Source organism: Chlamydotis macqueenii, chromosome 7 (genome assembly GCF_036417535.1).
Source record: "Chlamydotis macqueenii isolate bChlMac1 chromosome 7, bChlMac1.mat, whole genome shotgun sequence".
NCBI lineage: Eukaryota > Metazoa > Chordata > Aves > Otidiformes > Otididae > Chlamydotis > Chlamydotis macqueenii.
Window position 1 is genome coordinate 25,715,951 of NC_141562.1, and position 17,248 is coordinate 25,733,198.

The 17,248-nt window shown below is 51.6% G+C and overlaps 1 protein-coding gene across 1 annotated transcript; it reads right to left on the reverse strand.

Annotated features, from left to right (window-relative positions):
• Nucleotides 1–7,034: 7,034 nt before the first annotated feature.
• On the reverse strand, nt 7,035–9,262 carry C7H10orf95 (chromosome 7 C10orf95 homolog). The gene has a single exon (XM_086752526.1). It carries the CDS (start codon nt 8,526–8,528, stop codon nt 7,854–7,856), a length of 675 nt encoding a protein of 224 aa, XP_086608652.1. The 5' UTR covers nt 8,529–9,262; the 3' UTR covers nt 7,035–7,853.
• Nucleotides 9,263–17,248: the final 7,986 nt, after the last annotated feature.

The window sequence follows — 17,248 nt, forward strand, 5'->3', positions numbered from 1 at the left end:
GATGCCAGGCAGTGGCTGTGCAGAGCTGGGGCACACAGCCAAGCCCATGCCTCGCCACCCAAAATCACACCCCAAGGCCCCCGAGCTGATGATGCCAGCTGTTTCTAGGGATTTGCATGATTAAATCTGCAGCTCTGGCTTGGTCATCTCCATGGCGCAGCCTTCCAGCTGCTGCCGGCCCCAGAAACGCACGGCAGCCCGCGAAAGACGAAAATGCTCTTTAAGTGTTCTCTGAACCCGCGGGGAAGCTCTTGAGCCTGGGCAGGGGTGGTGCAGGCAGACAGGCGTGCCAAGGCATCTCACCGTCCCCGTCTCCATTTATTTGCCGATTTATTTATCAATTTCTTTGCCGCAGTGCAGGATGAGTGGCAGCGCTTGCCCTACCGGCAGCTCAGCGCCGCGGCCTGCTCCAGGGCCCCAGACTTCAGTTTCCAAACCGCCGGCAGAGGGGAACCCTGGGGGACCTGACATCATTTCTGAGCAAAAACAATGGTCGGGCATTCAGTGGCACTGAGGGGGAAAGGACAGGAAGAGGATGCTGACCAACGGGACCTTATGGAAAAGGCATCCCACCGGGCACATGCTCTCACCCCTCCAGAACTGGTGGTAACTGGTGGAGTCCCAGGGGAGGGCAACCAGCCCGTGCGGTGCTGACAGGCACGCTGCTGGATTCAAAGCTGGCCAGCCCCATGGCAGCACCTGCTGCTGGCAGGGCTCTGCAGGCTGAGGACAGACACCGCTCGCCACAGGTGTCAGCGATGTGGAGGTGACCCCAACCCTGGCACTGGCACCACTTTCAAGAGATGCTACATTAAAGGAGGTGGATGGGCTTTGGCAGGGTGAGGCCAGGATGTGTCTGAGTCCCAGGTGGGGATTTTCACTCCCAACGGGGGAGACTGAGCCGGTCAGGCTCAGCCCTTGAGCTGGTGCCAGGGAGGCAGCACTCAAGCACCCCCTCTGCTCAGCTGGGGAGGAAAATCCCCCCAACCCAGGAGGGTCAGGGGGTGCTGGGCAGCCCAGCGCGAGCACAGAGTGCTCCTGGCCATGCCACAGCTTTGCTGGAAAGCAGCCCCCTTTCCGGCATCCACTCCTTCCCGGGAAGCAGAGGCTGCTGGGGGCTGCAGCCCTGGCACAGGGATGCCGGTCGCTCCCTCCCACGGTTTCCCCTTTTCTCAGAAAGCCTGGAAACCAAAGGTGAAAGAAGTGGGTGGAAACTCTGCACGCTGCCGTCCAGGAAGAGAAGTGAGTAACTCGGCTGCAATATTTAACAGTGCCTCCAGCCTCGCCGCTCGCAGACACGCCTCGACGGGAGCCGGAGCTGCTGGGTGAGTGCTGGGGTCTGCGCGGGACTGGGGCGTGCCGGAGTGGCTGGGTGTGGGGTGATTTATTTGCTGCTGCTCTCCCCAAGGAGCCACAGCCAGGGCACCGCGGAGGACGGCTCTCCCCTGCTGAGCAGTGGGAATGCAGCGTCGTCTCGCGTACCATGGCAAGGCGCTCACTCCCGGCTGTGGGAAGTGGGAGAGGAGGTGCCAGATCCCACGAACTGGGCATGAGCATCTTCACTTCTATCCTTGGCTTTTTTGGTAATCTGCAAAACTGGACCCGTTCTGTGAATATTTTTAATGGCGGGGCGGGGGGGTGGGGGGGGGCGCACATCACTATTCCTGCAGACTTCCCAGGAAGACAAAGCGAAACACCCTGGATTAACGCCGCAGCCACCATGTCAACACGGCGACGGTGGCTGTGCAGCACCCACGCGACCGTTGCTTGGCCTCGGGCGCATCCTGGCTAATCAGTAATTCCTGGGCTAATTAGCTGGCAACACCAAAAGGAGGGCACTGCTGCTTTCCCAGACACAGAAAGCAATAAATCATTAACCGCCGAGCTATGGCGGTACCTGGGGGAGGTGTCCCCAGGTAGGGATCCCCAGCGAGGGAGAGGGGGCACTCCAGCCTGCCCCGTGTCCCTCAAAGGAGGGAGGGAGGGTGAAACCCAGAAAGGGCTAAATGCACCGGCAGCTCAGGGCTGAACGAGTCCGGTGCTGCTGTGTGGGTGGCAGGGTTGGCCGTGCATGAGGGTCTTCTTCGCCACATCCACCCATCACCTCCTGACACGGCTCGCCATCGGGAAATGTGCTCATGCGGCCATCTCTGCTGTGGTCTGAGGGCCAGGCCAGGCTGTTCAGCTGGCAGCATTTCCTCTACTCATCGCAGAGAAAGGAGACAGGGGGTTTGCAGGGAAGGCAAAGCGTACCTGTCGTAGTTCAGCCCCGATCGGGACCAGACTACGCAGTCTCTCTCTCACTCACCCCCCCCCACCCTCCAGTGGGACAGAAGGGAGAATTGGTAAACAAAAAAACCAGCAAAAACACATGGGTTGAGATGGAACAAAAAATAAATTTAACAGCAATAACAGAAGAAAACAAAACAGTGACAGAAAACAAATACAACAAATCTCCACACCTAGTTTCTTCCAAGAAGAGAGATTTGTTGTAAGCCATTATACTGAGCATGATGTCAGATGGGATGGAACAGCCCTTTGGCTAATTTGGGTAAATTAACCCCAGCTGTTAGTTAATTAGTTAACTATCCCAGCTGGGTGCCCCAGCCATAGGGGCCACCAGCTCCAGTTCTCCACCCAGCTCAGGTGAATATTAACTCTATCCTAGCCAGAACCAGGCCAGTACCTCACACAACCCCACGGAGAGGTGGGTGCTGGACACATGGGGCTGGGGGGATGCCTCCCTGGGTGACTTTCACAGCACCTTGATGCACCCATTGCTGCTGCCATGGGTCCCGTCCCTGGCTCCCAGCTGGCCCTTTCTGATCACTGCTGTCCTGGGGGCTCAGAGCCTCCTGCCCCAGGAGCAGGGGCTGCGAGGGGCTGCAGGTTAACTCAGTGCAGCACAGAAAACTCCACAGCAGCATCCCGCTGGGCATCCACTTGCCTGGGGTGTCTCTCGACTCACCAGCATTTTTGGGCTGAGGTCAGGAGCCTTGAGAAGCTCTTGACTTCTTGGCTCCTGTCCTGGAGCCCATCTTTTCTCTGATGCCTCATCCTGGGCACATCTGTCGGATCCAACAAGCCGTCACCCGGCTGCTGGGATCAGTGTCAGGGTCTCAAATCCAAACCTCTCCCACAGGCAGGACAAGCCTGGGACAGCCAGCACCAGAAGGGGATGTCTACCAGAACCAGCATGGGGACCCTGCACGCCCCAAGCCAGGCAGAGACAAGGATTGAAGCAGTGTAGGGTGCCAAAAGCTCCGTCTTGGAGTCAGGGGAGGCACATCGCAGGGGGGCTATGAAACTCCCACCTGCACAGCGGGCAGCTGGGCTGATGCAACCCTCCCTGGGGCTGAGATGGGGCAACGGGCTCAGCATGTGCTGGTCACCTCGTAGCTCAGTGCTGCATCCTGACATATCCTCAAGAAAATGCGGGGTCAAGCCAGGGCAAGACACCTCCGCATCAACAAAATACCCAGAACTCAGATGGCTCCTGCATCTCCATCCATCCCTACCCTCTCTGGCTTTACCCAGCACGCTGCTCCAGTGCAGATCAGGGGCCAAGGATACCCACAAAGATACAGAGCCAGATGCAGCCTTGGCCCTGCCTGGGTGCAGGAACATGGGGTAAAGTTGGAGACAGGAACGCCAAGGAGCGTCTCCTTCGGGATGCTCATCCCCTGGGTGGCAGGAACTGGCTGAGCTCCTCTGGCTCCCCGTGCTGTCACCCCATCCCATGGCAGGCACATGACAAAACCTTCCCTGGAGCAGAAGCATCACCGCAAAGGCAGGCACCCGGCAGGCAGGACAGCGGGTTCACACTGCCCCAGCCAAACTTGGATTCCCAGCAGATGGATGAAAATAGAGCCCCAGGCTGGCTGTTGAGCAATCCCAGAGTTAGCTCCTCTGCCGACAGTTACTCGGTGCTTCCCCTGTCAAAATCTTTGCTCGTGCTCCAAAGTGTGTGTGTCATTTCCCATCTCTTCTGCTGATCTGTCAGACCGGAGGGCTCCCCTCCTGCACTGCTGGCACGGAGGCAGAGGGCTGTAACTCTCCCAGCGGTTACTCCTGCCTGAGCTACCCTGAGCCACTGTCGTCACAACTGTGTCAAACTATTGCTGAGCCAAAAAAAAAGCCTCTCCCTGCCTTTCAGTTCTCAGCTCAGTCCTTGAGTTTGAAAGTGAACATCTCCCACTGAGGACCAAGGCTGCCAAAATCTGCCAGCGATGTCAGCACCGCCACGGCTGCTCACGGGGGTCCCCACACATCCCCTGAGTCTGCCTCTCCGTGCACATGAGCTTTGGCACCCAAACTGGAGGGTGGGGACAGCGGGCAGCAAAAGGCACGTGCATAGTTGCAGGAGGCGCTAGCAGGTCCCAGCTTGGCCCAGACCAAGACTGATCCCTCCTCAGATCCACTCTCTGAGCTGCCTGGAAAAGGCCTTTTCTTCATTTTAAGCTGCAGAATTACCCTCTGTCCCTTCCCCGTACCAAACAGACAGGCTCCTCTGCACCTCGTGGTCTACCCGTGGTACCACCTGCTGTTTCCATCCATCAGCTGGCATATCCCAGTTCCAGGGTTTCCCCGTCAGCGCTGGTTTCGGTATGAGCAGAGCAGAGGGCTGGTGCCCAGGAGCGCTGGGCTGCTCCCACGGCACTGAGCATCCCCCAACTGCCCCTGGCACAGCTGTGCCCTGTTTTCAGATGCACACACAGAGGAACAGTTTAGACTGAGGGACATGTTGCCATCCACATACAGGGCAAACATGTAGGCGGGATACCCAATGCACCTGCGAATACCAGCCCCATCTGGAAGAAAAAATATTTCGCTAACAGCTCCAGAAGGTTTGCAGAGCTCAGGGCTGACCTGAAGCTTTGCAGCAGCCCTGAACGACAGGACGACACGTGGAAGCAGTGGAAAAAAAATAGCAGCCAACTTGAGCAAATTTTCCAAAGAAAGCTATGGCTGCGTGTGCTGCTTCTGGGGAAAGAGCGAGAGGTGCCAGAGTCCTTTCTTTCCAGCAGCTCCCAGTTACAAAAATCTGTGTCAGCTCAGTGCCTGCACCGTGTCAGCGACATGATGAGCTCTTTGCTATTTTTTCCCCCCTTACAGATGGAGATGCAGCCGGATGGGGCCAGGGGAAGCCAACTCACACTGGCTGCTTGGCTCTGAGAACTGAATTCCATAGGTGTTAAAGCCTCCAAAAACGCCCTATGGATTCAGTTCTGCAGCTGGGCAGCAAATAAGCCTCAAACCTTCAGGAAGAGAGAGCGGCTATGAGCTGTTCCTGCAAGGAACATAGAAGTCTGCTCCTGTACAGGGACCAGAGCAGGGATGGAGGTAAGTTATGGGCACCACAGGAAACCCTGTATTCAAAGAGCCGCTCGAGGTGGTGGCCATTTGTCACAGGCTTTCTCTCGAGGGAAAAAAAGGCCCAGCTACAAAATGTTTTCTTCCGTCTGGATGTGAAATGGCACTTGGGAAAATAAATACGTTGCTGCCTGCTGATGTACTGCATGCAATTGTAAGCCTCTGCTAAAAATACACATTCTTAGAACAACAGCCTGGGTGTGCCCAGCAATCTCCTGTTCAGAGTCCGGGCAGCAAAACCAAACAAAACTTTGGAGAAGACAAACAGGACAGGATGGGTAAAGTTAAGGGTTGTGCCTGCTTCCCCCCTGGAGATGTCCCCAGCAGGGACAGGTATTTGGAGAAGGGCTTTGCGAAGGCAACAGCCTCTCTTTCCACCCATCCATCGTATACCCCGGGAGACCTTGGCTGCCCACCTTGATTTTCAGGGACATTTTCCACTATAACACAGTGCAAAGCTGCCACTAGAAATTTATTGGCTGGAGGAGTGGCATTTAGATTAAATTATTATGTAAGTCCTGGTAATTTGTGTAGCATCTGATCATCACCATAGGGCAAACCCCATGCTCCCCCTCACCTTGCCTAGAAGAGCTGGTTTGCACCTGCTCCAGGCTGTGGCTCCTTCCCAACACCATTCCCATGGCAGACAGCATCCAGCTCCAGCAGCTCAGCTGTGCCCTGCACTAGCTACAGGGGATGGGGAAGAAAGGCCTTCCAGCACCCCAGGGTGCTGTGCTGCCCACCTAAGCACACAGTGTGAGAATTTTGGATTCACTGATTAAGGCACTGCCCATGGATAGGACAGGGAGTACAACACCAGCGCTGCAGCAGACCAGGACAGGGGACATCTAATTGCACATCTCTACCTGTGCAGGATGCCCTGCTTGGCCAAGTAAAAAAGACAGGAACCGCTGCATTTTTCCTACACTGGATAACCAAAGGCAGATCTGATTAGCCACCAGTCAGTAGTGGAGGCCTTTTCCAGCCCATTCAGCAAGTCCCACAGCCACCGCGTGCAACACAGCCAAGGAGCATCAGTTGGGCCTGAGGTTTCTGCAGCAGTTTTTCTGGTTCAGCTCTCTTGCAGCTTTATCTGGCAGCAGCATTAACCCATTTCCAAGAAGTTGACTGGGGAAGGGGAAATCCAGATAGCTGCTGAGACATTCTGGCAATTGCTTAAACCAACAAAAACTGTTGCATTAATTTAAAAAAAGAAAATCCACTTGCTTTGACTTGATAGCAATTTAGAGCCACCAAGTTCAGAGTCAGACTCTCTCCTTTGCTACGCAGCTGGGAAGCACCCCGTTCCTTCCTGCAACAGAAGATCTTCTCCCACATGGCATGTCAGGGAGGCCATGGGGGGACAGAGCATGGCCCCCATTTCTCCCATATGCTCAGAAAGTCCCTGCTGGTCTCCAAAAAGGAAGCTGTCAGGCAACAAACCAAGGCAAGGCAGCATGTTGCCAAGCAGAGTGGGCAGAATAACCCACCACACCTGGGCAGGAGCCATGTCAGAAGTCACCCTTAACTTTGCAAAAAGGTGTCAGATCAGGTCACAAGTTGTTCACAGGAGAGACTGCTGTCAGGTAGCTAAAAAACAAAAATGTAAGTGTTTGCATTTGGGGTTTTTTATTGTTTATTTATAATCATTTAAAAGGTTCAGAAGTTTGCAAGCATGTCAGGCCCAGCCCCTCACAACCCTCCAGGTTTCCAGCACAACTCTGAAACCCACCCTTCCAAGAGACCAAGCTGTGAAAGCGCTGTGGTTCACTCAGCTCCAGTAACCTCGCTGGCAAGCCAGCACCTCCAGCCAGAGCCAAGTCAGACCTGGAGTAGGGCCTCAAGCAGTGATTTCAACAAGGACATGTGGCCATGAGAACTGAACACCACAAGTTTAAGAGGATGGGGACACCAGGATCTTCTGCCAGTGTGTAGGGAAGTGCTGCGTACAGGCATCACATGGTGATTAAACACAATAGTATGGTCATAAACAGCAGTGACAAGATATGCAGACAATTGCTTTTTACAGTGTTCAAGAACCCCTCTCTCAGATGAGACCTGCACTGCCCTCAGCCTAGAAGAAATCTCACTTTGATCTCCTTAACTGAGCATCAGCTTCCAGGACCTTCCCTTGGACAGGGTAGGAAAAGGCCCATCTTCTGATCAAGGGCTGCTCTCTGGAAATCCCCCCACCAGACTGTGACCACTCAACCAAACCAGTGGAAAACAAATGTTCATTTCAAAACCAGGACCAAAGAGCTGATCTGACAGACAGTCAAGTGCCATGTGGTTTCTTCAAAGAATAGGCATCATGCATCAGAGTAAAGGGGCCATAAGCTTGTGGAGGATGGGAAGCAGTTAAAAGCCAATAGGAATGGTGGCATCTATTGCTTGTGCCACTTGCCAGCTTCACCAAGAACAGCTGCCAACTGGCTCCCACGAGGGCTGTGGAGCTTCTGTCCATAGGGTGACTGACTACATCAACGTCTCAGTTTCTTTTTCTTCTTACGGTTCCGTTCCTCACTGCTGTCATCTGCCTCACTGGCACTGGGGGTCACAGCTTGCTGGATGACTTTTTTTTCCACCGCATATTCCTGCTCTCCTACTTTGGGGTCTCCCTTGACCAAGAACTCCCCTTTACGGTAGGTTATTGAGACACTGGTCCGTGGGTAGGTGCCATAAACCCTCCGGAGATCATCCTTCACAAATTCTGGGAGGTCTTTTCTTGGTCCAAACACCTTTCCAAGCTTCCCCCATTGAAGCTCCCCTCTCATCGTGAAGCCTTCTGGCCACGTGTCTCGATACTGATCTGGCCTCTGGTAGGTGGCGTAGGGATTGTAATTTGCATAGGGATTGTACAGAGGGATGGGGACCATGGGAGGGAAGTGCCAAGTGTAGTAAGGACGGAAATAGGGATTGGAGGCACCGTAGAGATGATGATACTCCACCTGACCTCCTGTGTAGTCAGGGTAGCCATTCCGGTCCACCACAAAGGTGATGGGTCGGCTGTAGAAGTGGGGCATGTGGATGGGAGGGAACATCGTGGAGCTGGTTGTGTCTTCTGCTCTCCCAGGCCGCAGCAGTGGGTATGCATAGGCAGAAGGTGGGATCACGGTTGGGTAATACTCCCGTGGCACAAAACCAGACTGGTACATGGTACAGGAGCTGGGGTTTTTACACAGGGGACATTCCTCCAGAGTGGCTGCTGAGTCTCAAAAACTGCAAGGACAGGAGGGGAAGAAAAACAATTTACATTGGTTATATACATTCCAGAACCAGGCTGAACAAGGAGATATGCCTAGCACCGTAAGCATATCAACAAATTAATCAAAGGAGCTCCCCACATCTGTAGCTTGCAGGGACTGTTACATAGCAAGAACAAGCAGAACCACATCGCCAACACCTACTGTTAGCTGCTCAGCAAGACCCACCCAGATCTCAGAGTTGCAAGGATGGGAACAAGCTGGCATAAAAACCATCGAGGGTGGAAGAGATGGCCTCACATCCTCATGGCATGGATCTGCGCTGCTGAGAGGCAGCAAGACAGACTGCAAAAAGCTAGAGACCCTTGAGCAGCCATAAAAAAAATGGAGAAGGCAAGCACAAATGAAAGAAGTAAAAAAATAAAGAAAGTAAGCAAACAGAGGAAAGCTCTGCTGCAATCGTTTCAGCTGCCATCTTGCCCAGACAAGATCTTAAATAAAAAGAGTCAACTGTCCTTGACTCTTTCCCCATCCTCCCTAAGCCCTGCTTCTGTTCTGGTAAGCAAACAAGAGCTACGCCCACCATTTGTTTCTAGAGCAAAATCCAGGTCCTCTAACAAGTTCTCATGTAAATGCCTCTTGTTTTGGTCTCACTGGTTATCATTCACATTTAAGTCTGCATTTACCTTGAGCAACTCTGACCCACAGCTGAATTTGCTCCTAGCCTGCCCTCACCAGATAAGCCAAGCACCCTCTGGGGCATTAAGCAATGTCCTCCCATGACGCACTATCCTCTCCCCAAGGGCAGGAAGGGGACCCATAGCATGGGTTGTTTTTTTAAAAAAGTCTGCTACCAGAGACAGGAAAAGACCACGCACAGAACTAAAAGCATCAAGGTTGGTTTTTTTTTCCCCCCCGTGGAGTTTGGATCCTGTAGGTTTTTTGCTTCAGCCTTAACTACAGAGTTGCCTTTCACACAAGTGCTGGCCAAGCAGGTAAAGATGGAACTCATCCCGCAGTCCAGTGTTTTCCCCTAGCCTAACAGGAAGTTTGGCAGTCCTCTGAGAACCTGCCTGCCACAAGCAATGCTGGGTACTACACAATAGAAGTTTTTCTTTTTTCAACAGCACAAGTTGTTCCTGTCCCTTGAGGTTTGTAATCTGCACTACCTCAAGCCTGTTTTTGCCATGGGTGCAGAGGAACAGCACGGGAGTGTTTGGACAAGACCAGGCAGTATCCCTTAAACAAGAGCAGCAGCCTAGAAGCCAAAGCCCATCATAACCAGCACCTCTCCAGATAGGAGGAAAGAAAAAAAAAAAAAAAAGTTCAACCTTCTTCACTAAAGCCCTTACAAAGAAAGGCTCAAACAGCTTCAAGCAAAATAAAGAAAGCTCAAACAGCCTGAGGTCTCCCCAGCTCACTAGCAGGCGCTGGGGAGGAAAACAGCAGACACTGATGTTTCCTGCATTTAATCCAGTTTACAACAGAGCATTGCTCAGGCACTCACCAGGCAAGGACAGGGCTGGGTGCCTTTCTGTGCTTGAGGGCTCCTAAATGTCTCCTCCTGCGTTGACCGCTCTGAAGGGGCTGAGAGCTGAGGCTCCCGCAGCAAGGAGCTCCACTGCACCCTGTTTGAGCACACTTACTCTCCTTTCAAGAAAGGTCTAACGATTAGCTAGTTTCCAAACACGCTGCCTGCCTAACTCAGAACCACCACAAAAATCCATAGGGGTATTGTGCATCAACAGCAGCATAAGATGGGTAAAAGGAATAAATGGTGTCTTCTTAAAAAAAAAAAAAAGCCAAAACCAGTGCCTCTTTTAATCCCATTGAGCCCTGTATCCATATTGAGATCCACAGGATCATTTCCTTAGATCCATCATCTGCAGAGAGAGCACGTAGCTACCACATCATTGAGCAAAACAAAGCAAGCCCAGCTTACCCCTCCTGCTGTATCACAGTGTGCTGCTTCACACCAGCCTGGGACAGGACAGTCCTGGGAAGCTGTTACCTCAGCTAGTTGGTGGTCAGCTCTCGCTCATAAGACTATGAACGTTCCATCTACCATCCGCTGCAGCATTCTGCATTTTGGCTGGCAGCATCAGTGGTCCTGGGGGAGAAGGGGGTAACAGGCTAAATCACTCAGGTTTTAGCACCAGGGCAGCCAGAGCACAGCTATTAATTGCTTTGATTTTTGCACTGGAAAAAGGCAACAAGCTGGTGGCTCAGCCAGGTGGCATGGCCCACAAGAGGAAGCAAGCTGATGAGATAAGAGAGGGAAGGAGATGAGGATTAAGCAGGGCTGGGAGCACTCCAGGGCAGCACTGTCACATGCCCCACCACAGAAATGAAGACATTTCCCTGGAAGCAGATCACCCAGGAGGAGAGTGCTGACAGCTGACACAGTGTAGACAATGCTTCACAGCCCCAGAGGAAGTTTCCAAACCCGTCAGGGCAGGCCTTGGCTCTGTGGCTGGGGCTCTGGCTTTGCTTCTCCTGCCTGGCGCTGCCCTGTCCCTGCCCGCTCCCCAGCACAGAGCGTTCCCCCTGTGCCTAAGCACCAGAGCTCTCAGGATTGTCCCAACACAGGCTTACTGTCACAAGCACAAGGGCCCAAATCCCAGCTCCTGGGTTGCAGGGTATGGCACTGCTCCAAGTTATTAAGTGCGGTGCAACAAGATTTTGGTACGCAGGAGGCACAAGGCTCCTGCCCTGCCCTCCCGGGGGCTGACAACACAGCTTACCCCACCATTACACCAGTGTCTCCTGTTCATATCAACCTTCAGAGGCAGGCTTTGGGAGACTACAGCTGGAGAAAAGGACTCTGCAGGGCTGAGCCAGGGTGTGACAAATCCATATGTATGGAAGGAGAGGGCTTAGAGAGAGTGCCAGTACCAGCTTGCCTGTCCCTGTCCCACCCTCACTGGGAAATGAGAGCTGGTAATGCTTCAGGGAAAACCAGGTTTGCCAGGAAGGTGATCTTTTGTTAGATTAACTGATGGCCGGAAGGCATAAAAAGCCAGATGCTAAAACAAAACAAAAAACCCACAAACCACCAAACAAAAAAAACCCACAAAACAAAAAAAAAAACCCCTGCACAACAAACCCAACCCACACAACCCCCAAACACCAGCATTACCTAGTGGTACCCCTTAAGAAAAGGGTTCAACTCCCATTCAGTCTCTCCTCCCATTCTTCACCTCTTCCTACTTTCCTTGTCTCTCCAGTGCCAGCAGCCAAAGCCTGCCCTGGCTTTGGAAGTAGATATCCAACAGCCTCCAGCTCTCTCCCCTGCTTTTCAGGAGGCTGTTAGATGCAGGACTAGAAGGGGAGAAGGGATCCTGGCTGACCTGTTTCTTCAGGCTACCATCCACTTTCTTCCCTTGCTCCAGTTTCAAGCTCTGCTATGCCTTGGGAAAAATCACCACATCCATTGCCTGGCACCTGATGTCCTGAGCAGGAAAGTGCAGAACCTTAAAACTCCTTAAAGCTCCAAGCTGATCTCTGCTCAAAATGCTTCCTTGGACCTGACAGCCACAAATACATGCCAGCTCCTTGGTGGTACACACTGAAAGAGCAGGCACCATGCTGTGCTGGGAGCAAAGCCCCCCCAGCCAGGGCACTGGGAGCTGTAGCTGCCAGCAGGGAGCAACAAGAAAAAGAAAAGCTGCAGCAAGAGACAAGGCAGCCTCTCCCTTCAAGCCTTTCCAGAAGTATTGGACTTGCTGGAAAAGGGTTCAGCCCCGCTTGGCTGGAGCTGAGTGAGAAGCCAGGCCCCAAATAAATAAATAAATAAATAAATAAGAGAAGGTCACAGCCAGCTGACATGATAGTCATCTCTGCTTGGTAAGAACATGATACTTCAGATGCTTTCTGGAGCTGACTCTGCAATTTCCTCACCCCTACCCAGCCATCTGGTAGGGTCTCTCCCTCCTCACATCTTGGTGCAGGTCAAGGAGACTGACACCACAGCTCCCAAAATACTTGATCTGCCGAGCAAAGCGTGCTTCAGTGCCAGCCGACCCAGACAGAGTTGCTATGGTGCAATCAACGTTTGCAATACAAAACCAGAGAGTACATTTGATAGTTCAAGTACAGAGAAGATTGTTTCACCACTCCATTAGGCAGTTACTACAGGTGATGAATCCACCACTAGTTAATACAGAAGTGCCCAAGGCTGGTAGGGCTTGTCTAGTATCTAATGCAGCAGCAATGACTTCCTAGCATTACAGAAGAGCGTAGCTTTGCTTGGCATGTCTCAGGGCAGTAGAGCTTTACTGTCACCCAAGCTAGCTTTGAATTTGGGGAGCTTTCTGTTTAGGTAGTTGCAGAGCACAAGAACTACTGTGAGCTGCAGAAGACAGAGGAAAGTGTTAATACTCAAGTCCATGCCAGACTGCACATTCTCTAGGAGAGAGATTGAAGCGAGTCTGACTGTAGTGTGGGCACAGACCAACAGATAAGGTGTGCCACAGTATCCAACATGTGAAACTTCATACAAGGATCTCACATGTCTGGAGAGACTGGTTTCACCAAGGCCAACAGTTTAAAGTGTCACCAAGTCTTCTGCCCACTTGAAGCAGCAACCAAAGTTAGCTGTGTCCTCAGGTCAGGCTGGCAGTTTGAACAGGTTTAGATCCTTCCTCAGGGAGCACACTGAGAGCCCACACAACTGCAGAGACATTCAGCCCCCAGGAGAGGACATGGCCATCTATTTTACTGTAAGTCTCAACCAAGACTAGTCTTGCCTCATGCCATTGCCTTGTAATCAGCTCCCAAACAAAGAATGGGAAGATCCCATTAAGTTACCTTTTCCTCTCCACTGTTCCAGCACCCACACTTTCAGATTGTTCTTTCTGGCTTTCCCCCTGCCCTGTTCTTGCCCTGCCCACCCCACAAAAACCACAGATCTGTTGCCATTACTCTGTAGCAACTCCCAAGGGCACAGGGTGAATACTGCAAAAGCAACATTTTCCCCTAACTAAGGAGATGAAGAAGTCACGATGAAGTTAGATGAAGTTAGTCTCCCCATTTTGAGCAGACTCTGCAAAATTGTTGCCATCTAACAAAGCTTTGGCAAATATCTTCCTTAAAAAAAAAACAAAACCAACAAAAAAAACCCCAACCACACAAATCACCAAACCAAAACTTCAAGGACTGTTCTGGAAGCAAGAGGTTAAAACCAAACCTACTCAAACATAAGGTTTGTCCTCCACAGCTCTGGTGTCAGAACCCCACATGCTTATCCAGTATCCTCGTACCTGGAGACAGTGCATGGGAGAGCATTACAAAGAAGTTTATTTTTTTTTCCTTGTCACTTCCACTCCCCCTATTGCCAACATAAGATTGTGTTCTGTTTGAGGTCTCTGAAGAAAAACTCACCCAGGAGAAGACTCCCAAGTACTTTTTGGGGAGGTAGGAGAGCAGCACAGAAAGCCCTGCAGCACAACACTAGCTTCGCTTCCATCACCAGTACTGATCTGTAGGACAGAGGCACTTGACTGCCTGCCTAAAAGGGATGCTCTCACTCAGCCAGATGTGCCTGGCAGCAACACAAGAATTCAACGAGCTGTTGCTCTTTCCTTACAAGCTGGGTCCTCTCAGGCCTTAATTTTCACCTAGGAGAGCAGATTCCCACCCCAGTGCTGCTTAGTTATGGAAGCACTTTTGGATTCCTCCCCTGCAAAGGTAAAACAGCACCACAGGTTTTTGCTGCACTCTCCAATAGAAAAGCAAACCCACATTATCCGAGCAAAGCCCTCCAAGGAGTGTTAAATACTTCCAGACGAGGTTACTACACCATGCCTCATACAATCAGGCGCCACAAAGCAGTAGCCGATGAACAGCAGCACGAACCAGGGCGGCAGGGAACAGGTCTTGCCTCCCATTTGTCAGGCAAAGCCCACCACAACCTGAGGTGGGGTCTGACTTCTTGGGAGAGACAAGCTCCTACAGCATCTAGAAAGGGAGAAAGATGCTGCATGGCTGGCTGAGACGAAGTGTGGCCATTTCTGCCCCGCTCCTGCTCACACGCTGCACCCCACGGCTTCACCAGCAACACAGCCCGGGCAAAGGCAGCAGCCTGCCAGCTCCCACACTGATGTGGCATGGCAGGCCAGCTCAGGAGGAGCTCTTTGCTTCAGACTTGCACCTCAAGTGCCACCGCGGTCGCAGGTTTCTGCATGCAACTCATTTTCTGCAAAGCCACAGCGCACGTAGCCATAACCTGCTTCCTGCAGGCATTGCTGGCACTGCATACTGGGCAGCTGTCACACACCAGTGTGTCCTTACTCCAATCCTCTCAGATAATTCTAGACAGAAGGTTTGGCAAGACAAGAGACCTCTGCTTCTCAGAAAAGGGGTGAGGCCATTGGCCATGCTGCCTTTTGCTGTCTATTAGTAACATGTAAAGGAAGGTAACCAATACTGAAAGCAGCTTGAAAACAGCCCACAAGGAAAAGATAATGAAAAAAAAGGTTTTGTAGAGAAGAGCACACGCTTTGAATGGAAGCCTAATTATTCCCCAAAGAGTAGTAAAGCTACAATGTGGAAAGGGTTTGAGAGAGATTAGAAGCGTGACACTTATCAGCAGAAACTGGAGAAACCCACCCATTCAGACAGTTGTATACATTTGTGGAAAAAGGAGCTGTTTTGGGGAGATCAAAAAGCAGCAGCACAGGGCAGCAGAGAGGTGGAGATGGCTGTGGGCCCTCTGCTTGCCCCCAGAGTGCGGAACAGGATGGGAGCAGTGGCTGAAGGGTGACACCCTCACCCTGGCAGCAGGATGAGCAGCCCAGGTTCGCATACTGTACCAATTCCTTCACCTGCTTGTCTCTAAACTGGTCAAAAAAAAAAAAATTCAGCTTTGTGAGCATAGTTGAGGAGCCTGGAGCAGCCCTGAGCAGCAGCGTATTGGTCTGTAGGCTTTGGAGAGTGCAAAAGTCCTGCTCTACAGGTTTTTCCACCTAGGAAGATGCATGTTTGCTCCTCCGGCACAGAGTGGTACAACTGGCACCAGATGAAGTTCTGCAAGCAGCCTCATCCCCTTCCCCTCCCCACACCACTCACCCAGTTTGATGGAACTCCCCCAGCAATGCTGGAGATCTGACCCAGCCTCCTCCCACACCACAGGAGGGACCTTTCCATCAGGAAACTACTTCACTGTCCAAATTCTTATAGCTGCCTGAGCCAACTGGAAAGATACCACAAGTACAGCCGATACGAGAGCTCCTTTTGGGATGGACAGCCTTGAGGACCTCAGAGACACCAACTCCCTTCTCCAGAGGACATTAATGCAAAACCTACTGCAATTGATACTCCCCTCCAAGCAGTGGGCTCAGAACCATTCCCTTCTCTTCCACCAGGAATAATCCCTTCAGTTAACCAAGGGGGAGGATTTCACTTCTGAAGCCAGAAGACCCCAGTCCTCACCCAGCTCCCTCTGAGCTATGATGTTACTAATTCACCACAAAGAAAAGAGCTTCAGCTGGCAGCAGTACCTGCGGAAATAGCAGTTAGTACATATTACAGTCAGTCACCCCTTACACAGGCACTTTGAAGAGTCAGTAGATCCTTTTCAGCTATTCAAAGCAGCATTCCCAGAAAGCACTGAAATTGAGTATGGGTCTGGCATTTATTTCTGAGGTCTGTGCAAAGCCCAGACTCTGTATGAGGTTGAAACACCAGGAAAAGCCTAGTCATCACAGAGCAAGTCTTTACTTGACTCCAGTGATCTAAAAACCACTCCCTTGCATAACTCTGTTCAAACAGCAGTCAAAACGCAACTCGCTGCGGACAGAGAGGTTTGGAGCAGCCATTCCTACTCTCACTGCAGCTGCTGGCTAACACAGCAGTCTGAAATGGCTACACTGCCAAGAATAAAACATGGTAAGTGTTTCCACACAGTCACTGCATCAGCAGGCAGGGCCCTGGAAATCACCCCTGCCTGCTGCCAAGGCAATCCTGACACTGTCACCCCTGCTGCTTCTCCTTGGGTAGAGATGTCTGCTGCACCAGAGTCTAGATTTTGGACATACACACATCACCTCTTTTTCCTCCAAGCTTTCTCCTTTCCCCAGGGCATAACTTGCATTACTAAAGCTCCCACCACCAGTCTCACCTTCCTAGTAACCACTGCAGCCACCTTTTGCATCAGGTCTTCCTCATCTGAAATTCAACTCCCTCTACCCTTGTCTTAGAATTGCAGTCTGCCCTGCCAAAAGCCACCACTTTTTAAAAATCTAAACGCTTTCCCAGAGACAACACAGTATCTAGACACTACTCTTATTTAATTGAGCATATTTTAATCTGCACTATATGGTTTTCAGTCACAAGGATCCCCTTCATGTTCAAACAGAGCCTGCACAAACAAACTCCATCCTCTTCTCATTCAAGAGTTCATCTGATAGATATCTTCTCCGTCCACACACTCTCTTCTTCAAAGAGAGAATCTCAGTATCAGTCAGCTCAAGCTTCCAAACTGGGAGATCCTGGACAAGCCCCCATCTGTCACTTCAGTGCCTAGCTGTCCCCCTTCAGATTGCAGTTTTGAGACTACCAACTCGAGTAACTTTCATCAATCAGTCACACGATAGGTCAACTGAATGATCAACAACCTCATTAATACACCACTAGTAATCTCATGGTTGTTTATATCATTTTGCACACAACTC

What these genes read in the sequence shown, in the direction of transcription:
- C7H10orf95 (XM_086752526.1), bottom strand. Translation starts at nt 8,528, where the DNA reads ATGTACCAGTCTGGTTTTGTGCCACGGGAGTATTACCCAACCGTGATC.